The sequence below is a fragment of the Echinops telfairi genome, unplaced genomic scaffold (assembly GCF_000313985.2).
Source record: "Echinops telfairi isolate 266 unplaced genomic scaffold, ASM31398v2 ScPeMD7_4225;HRSCAF=4972, whole genome shotgun sequence".
NCBI lineage: Eukaryota > Metazoa > Chordata > Mammalia > Afrosoricida > Tenrecidae > Echinops > Echinops telfairi.
Window position 1 is genome coordinate 18,336,121 of NW_022108124.1, and position 7,007 is coordinate 18,343,127.

General features: G+C 44.3%; 1 protein-coding gene across 1 annotated transcript in view; it reads left to right on the top strand.

Moving 5' to 3' along the window:
* ZNF197 (zinc finger protein 197) overlaps positions 1-4,853 on the top strand; it is a 14,911-nt gene extending 10,058 nt beyond the window's left edge. The window contains exon 5 of the mRNA XM_004708651.3: positions 1,650-4,853. Within this exon, the coding sequence (XP_004708708.3) occupies positions 1,650-3,937 (2,288 nt within the window). The 3' untranslated portion in view covers positions 3,938-4,853. The remainder of the gene's footprint in view (positions 1-1,649) is intronic.
* Positions 4,854-7,007: the final 2,154 nt, after the last annotated feature.

Here is a 7,007-nt window from a genome sequence, read left to right on the forward strand (position 1 = left end):
TTTTTTCTCCTGCAGGACAATTGCTTCCAATTAATTAAAAAGTACTCATGCACTTGACTCTTCAAATATTAACAATTGCCTTTCAGTCCTTAGGTATGTGTTATCTCCTTTAGACTTTTCATTTTCCCATCATGGAGAAATGAGGAAAGAATTCTTGTTAAGCCAAGTGGTTCTTCCACTTCCACCTAACTTCCTGATCCTCAGATCTTAACCACATACATACGAGGAGGTACCCCCCCAAAAAAACCCAGAATTTTTTTTCTCCCCAAAGCAATGTATGTATGTATGTATGTATGTATTTATTTATTTCACAAAACAACCTCATCACCTTCAAAGTACTCTCTATTACACTTAATACATTTGTCAAATCTGCGATTCCAGTCTTTTTTTTTTTTTGCAATTCCATTCTTGGAAGCATTTTTCAACTCATCTGTTTGGATGGCTGCTGATAGCATCTCCCTTATTTATTTATTTTTTTCACAAAACAACCTCATCACCTTCAAAGTACTCTCTAGTACACTTAATACATTTGTCAAATCTGCGATTCCAGTCTTTTTTTTTTTTGCAATTCCATTCTTGGAAACATTTTTCAACTCATCTGTTTGGATGGCTGCTGATAGCATCTCCCTCATTTTTTCTTCTATGTCATCAAATCCCTGTCCTTTCATGTCCCTCTTTATTCATGGAAACAAAAAAGCCACATGAAGTGAGGTCAGGTGAGTCAGGTGCATGGGGTAAGAGAGGCATGCTGTTTTTGTCAACAACTGGCACACTGAGATGTCTGCCTGAGGGGTGCATCGTCGTGTTGGCAAAACCAGTCAGTCTCCTGTCTCCCACAAATCAGGCCTTTTTCAGAATCTCTAAATAGAAAGCTTGATTAATAGTCGTACTTGGTGGAATGAACTCCAAATGCACTACAAGCCGACATTTTTGTGCGTTCTAGAAGTTGGTGAATGTCCAAAATGAGGTTTGTCATCAATCGACATTTCACCATTTTGAGACGAGAAAACCACGCGTACACTTGGGTTTTCCCCATAGAGCTGTTCTTATAAGCTGTGTTCAACATCATAACAGTTTCTGCCGCATTTTTTCCCAAGCAGGAAACAAAATTTCACAGCTGCCTGCTGTTCTTTTAAATTGGCCATCACAAAGAATGAGGTTTGGCGAAACTACTTTCACAAAAAAATTCACTGTGACCAGAGAGAACCTTCCCAGTTGACGCCACTTGGTGCACTAACTCAGAGCAAGTTGCTCAATGTTCAAGCTCCATTCTACCCAGTGGAATTCCAACTTTTTTTGGGGGGGGGGTACCCCCTCATAAGTTCCATGTTTTCTCTCTTGATTCTTTCTTGCATATTTTTTCTCAGTAGCATTGGTATCTTTCTGTCGGTTCCCTAAAGACACAGATGGTAGAAGTGTCTCAGGTAAGTTCTATGATAATGTATTTATAAGAGACTGTCAGTATAATTCTGAGCTTTTTGTTATCTTCATCTAATGAAACATGTCTCCTTTTGTACTGCAAAATGTTGACACTTTTTCTTTGCGTATAAAAGTGTACCCTTCTAGGATGTTTTAAAGTTATTTGAAGATCTTATTCTTAAAAACATGGAGACAACATCGTAACATTTGTTTCCAATTCCTTTTACCAGAATGGGAGACCATGGCTGAGGATGAGGAGGTGACATCCAAGCCAGGCGTTTCTCCGCGCTCAGACTCTCATAGAGGAACCTCTAAAAGACTCCACCGCAGTGTTTCCACCATCCTTAACTCTGAGCAAAAGTGTGACTGGCAAGTGTCGGCAAATCAGTGGGAAGACGCCATGGGAAACAGGGCGGCCACAGTGAAGAAAGGCTCCCCACGTGAGCGGGACAGGAAGAGAAGGACGGCACCAGACGAAGGGCTTCCAACGTGGAAGGAGTCGGAAGAAAGCTTGGCTCTGGGTGCAGCTCTTTCTGAAAGTTTAATAGGCATGGAAGGAAAGAAGTTTTACAGATGTGATGTATGTTGTAAACTTTTCAACAAGATCTCTCATCTGATAAACCACAGGAGGATCCACACGGGTGAGAAGCCCTATAAATGTAAGGAGTGTGGAAAAGGCTTTATTCAGCGCTCAAGCCTTCTGATGCACTTACGGAACCATTCTGGTGAGAAGCCCTATAAATGTAATGAATGTGGGAAAGCTTTTTCTCAGAGTGCTTACCTTCTGAACCATCAGAGAATCCACACCGGGGAGAAACCTTACAAGTGTAAGGAGTGTGGCAAGGGCTTCTACAGGCATTCCGGCCTCCTTATCCATCTGAGGCGCCACTCCGGAGAGAGGCCTTATGAATGTAACGAATGTGGGAAAGTTTTCTCTCAGAACGCCTACCTCATCGACCACCAGAGACTCCACAGAGGGGAAGAGCCGTATAAATGTAACAAGTGTCAGAAAGCGTTCATCCTGAAGAAGAGCCTCATTCTGCACCAGAGAATTCACTCTGGGGAGAAGCCCTATAAATGTGATGAGTGTGGGAAAACCTTTGCTCAGACCACGTATCTTGCTGACCACCAGCGACTCCACAGTGCAGAGAACCCGTACAAGTGCAAAGAGTGTGGGAAAGTCTTCATCCGGAGTAAAAGCCTCCTCCTGCACCAGCGAGTCCACACCGAGAAGAAGACCTTTGGCTGTAAGAAGTGTGGAAAGGTCTTCAGCTCTCAGTCTCACCTCGCCGAGCATAAGAGGCTGCACAGCAGAGAGAAGCCGTACAAATGCAGCCAGTGTGGCAAGGCCTTCACCCAGAGTGCTTACCTCTTCGACCACCAGAGGCTCCACAACGGGGAGAAGCCCTACGAGTGTAGCGAGTGTGGGAAGGTTTTCATTCTGAAGAAGAGCCTCATTTTGCACCAGAGGTTCCACACCGGCGAGAACCTCTTTGAATGTAAAGACTGCGGCAAGGTCTTTGGCTCCGGTAGAAACCTCCTTGACCATGAGAGACTGCACAATGGGGAGCAGCCCTATGCATGTCCGGAGTGCGGGAAGACCTTTATTATGAGCAAAAGCTTTACGGTCCACCAGAAACTCCACACCCAAGAGAAAGCGTACAAATGTGAGGACTGCGGGAAGGCTTTCAGTTACAATTCAAGCCTGCTGGTACATCGGAGAATTCACACTGGGGAAAAGCCCTTCGAATGCAGTGAGTGTGGCAGAGCCTTCAGCTCTAATAGAAACCTCGTCGAGCACAAGCGAATCCATAGTGGGGAGAAGCCCTACGAGTGCAACGAGTGTGGCAAGTGCTTCATTCTGAAGAAGAGCCTCATCGGGCACCAGCGAATTCACACGAGGGAAAAGTCTTACAAATGCAACGACTGTGGGAAAGTCTTCAGCTACCGCTCCAACCTGGTCGCCCACCAGCGGATCCACACTGGGGAGAAGCCCTATGCATGTCATGAGTGTGGGAAAGGGTTTACTTACAATAGAAACTTGATAGAGCATCAGAGGATTCACAGTGGCGAAAAGACCTATGAATGTCACGTGTGCAGGAAGGTTCTCACCTCCAGCAGAAACCTCATGGTGCATCAGCGGATCCACACTGGAGAGAAGCCCTACAAGTGCAGTGAGTGTGGGAAAGACTTTAGTCAGAACAAAAACCTTGTTGTGCACCAGAGAATGCACACCGGGGAAAAACCTTATGAGTGTGACAAGTGTAGGAAATCCTTTACTTCTAAGAGAAATTTAGTTGGCCACCAGAGGATCCACACAGGGGAGAAACCTTATGGGTGCAACGATTGTAGTAAGGTTTTTAGACAAAGAAAAAACCTGACCGTTCATCAGAAAGTTCATTCAGATGAAAAACCCTATGAGTGTGATGAGTCTGAAAAAGAATTCTCTCCGGCTTCAAGTCTTCCACCCCAAAATCCATACTGTGGAGGAATTCTTTTGGTTACAGAATATCAGTGAGTCCATGATAGAGATTCAGAAAGTTGAGTTTGAAATCAAATAAAATCTCTGCTACCTACGTAACTGTTGAAGGAATGACAGTATATGGCTCCTGGCAGGAAAGTTTTCAAATCTAGACTTTCAAACCTATAGCAGCACACACCACTTCCTAGTTAAAGGTCTAATGTCACACCATCTGTTAGGACCCTTAAAAGGACCCTTGGAGCAAGTAAGGACACTGAGACAAACAGTGTACTGTCTTATGAGATGTACTGCTGTTGTAAATGATAGCAAAAAATATTTGTAAGATATATATATATATATGTATATATATATATGCATATGTATATTTATATATGTCTTTATTTTAGAAAGCAGGCATTGGTTCTGAAAAGATGTGTCTAGTGCTGAACATTTCAAAGGTGGCATGACTGTTGCAGAAGTCTCTATAGCTAATACAATCCAAACTTGTAAGACATGGGTTTGTGTGGGCAAGTGTCTGCTGTTTGAGAACAATCTAAAAAGAGCACTAGTCTTGTAATCAAAAGACCAAGGTTTGGGTCCTGACTCCTCATCCTACGCAGTCGGCGATGGTGTAAGTTGGACTGGTGAGTAAGTCTTTGTTTCCTTCTAAATCACATGTTGACGTCATCCCCACCTCACAGGGTTGTTGTGAGAATTCAGTATAAGGGTCTTTGTACATTCGTAAAATCACTCTGTTGTCAATAAAATGCAACAAAAAAAGGTAAAGTCAAATTTTAGACCATAAGTTGTAGGTGGCATAGTGTACATTTGTTCATTAAACCTGAATATTGGATTTCAGAAGCGGCTCATTTGTAGAGTAAAAGGAAGCATGTGTATCTCAAACTAGAATCAAGTACTCTAAGAATAATTGTTTTAAATTACATCTTTAATAAGATTTAAGGAAGTCACGGAATATGTCTACTTGGTCTTTCTGTGGAAAAAAAAGTATTGGGCTATTATAAGAAAAAAATATCCTGACAAAACAGTGATGTCCAGGAATACTAATTTTCCACCTTCAGATTCAAAACCTGATAGATTTGGAGTGTCAATGGAAGGATCTACCTATGTTGCTCTCCTTGGTCATGGAGAAAATGCTTAACCTTACCTAGCCCCTAAGGGCATGCTGCTGCCACCACCGTCATTCCCAATTTTACGACATGCCCTCATTGTTTGATTAAAAAGGACTACAACAAACTGCAGCCAACCTCTCCTGTTAGGTTTCTGAGCCTCAGGGAGGACAGTAATTCACACATTGTCACTTGCTGATGAGAGCAGTTGACAGAGCAAGGAATTGTAGGCTCCTGGATTGAGTCTGGGTGAGAAAACTATTCTGAAATAATATTCTGTTCAAGCACTTAACTTACTACCTAAGTTTTTCACAGGGGGCCCTTTATGCTTTGGTGGACCCAATGCATTATATACCCAGGGCAGCCAGCACCGAAGAACCTGCTACAAACCAATCATGTATTCCATCTGTGCCCTTGGACATCTGTAGATAGAGTTCATCACGTGATCTTGAACTTGAGTTGGCAATAATACGTTGTTTTCAGAACTCCAGTTCAGCAGCCACACTCTAAATACCTTACTATCAAGGATTGTGCTTTCTAGTGGTAGCAGCCCCTACATGCTGTGTTTACTGCAAGTGTTACCACTTCAACCCCAAAGCTGCTCATTAGATGGAAAGGTATGAAGGAGGGAACACTGCAAAGGACCTGTGGTTTGAAGCCTTAAGGCCTGGGTTATGTTTGAGTTACGTTCTGCCACTTTTCTTGAACAAGTTCCTTCATGGGACTTTTTGAGTTTCTTGTCTGTTGAGCAGGATTAATAGCATCTACCTCAGAGAGCCCTTTGGAGGTCATGAATAGGAAGATGCTCGGAGGTGTTCGCACTGTATTTCAAGCTGGCGTAGACGTGGGGAGCTTTTGTGGGAAAAGGTAGTAGTGACTTGTGGAAGAACCAAACCCTGAACCCTACAGCGAGACAGGTGTACCCCCCCCCCAAAGAACATTGCCGGAGTGGGGTCAGTGACAGATGCCAGCATGCTCTCAATTCCCGTGTTTACGTTCAGAAAAGGCTTTGGCAGAAGGAAGGCAGACTATCCCTCTACAAGGGTCTCTGATTTGTAACTTTAAGTGGCTTGCTGTGTATAGCCCTTGGGAATGACAACAGTGCAGAGGACAGGTGAGATTCAGAGGAGACTGTTGACCACCGTGCTTAGCATGCAACAAAAGTCCCTGCAGTCAAATATAGCCAGCCGCAGCTATGTGGTGTGAACCCCATACAGGGCGCCCGATTCATGGTCACATGCTCATGAGGGCCATGGGGCATACAGAAACCCTTCCAGGTAGCCTTGTTGTGGAAGTATCCCCCCCAGACCGCATAGCACCTCAGCCTCACTACTGTTGAGGGAATTCCAACTCGAGCGCCTACATAGGAGAGGATAGAACTGCTTCTGTGGGTTTCTGAGACACTAACGCTACAGAAGGAGCCCTGTGGTGTAACGGTTCTGAGTTGGGTGGCAATCCCCATGGTTGACAAGTTTGAAACCACCACCAGCCACTCCTTGGGAGACTGGGCTTTCTACGCCTGAAAGAGTCCCAGTCTTGGAAACCCACCTGGGGTCACTGTGAGTCATCATTGACTCCAGGGCAGTGCGTTTGGTTTTGGTTCACCCTGATTTTGAACTGCTGATCTCGCTGTTCGCAGCCGTGCACGCAGCCCCCAGGGCTGTTCTATCGTATCACTTGGTGAAGAGTTCAATGCCAGCTCTTCTCTGTGAAAGTTCATTTTCATAGATACAGAGGAGAGTTGTGCTTCACCGTGGGGAACTGGCATTCACCTCTTAGGCAAGTGATAAAATGTTAACAATCTTAAAGATGGGGACAGCCTGTATGATGTGCCTCTTTACGTGAGGCGGTAATCCAGACAAATGTTTCGATGTAATCCCGTTCCTTAGACCTAATAGGAAAGACAGGGCTGGGCGAACAAGATCTGTGACCCCCAAGAGCAGATGTGCAGCATGAGTGTTGTATCAGTAAATGCTCTGCACTCACTGAGGCAAAACACT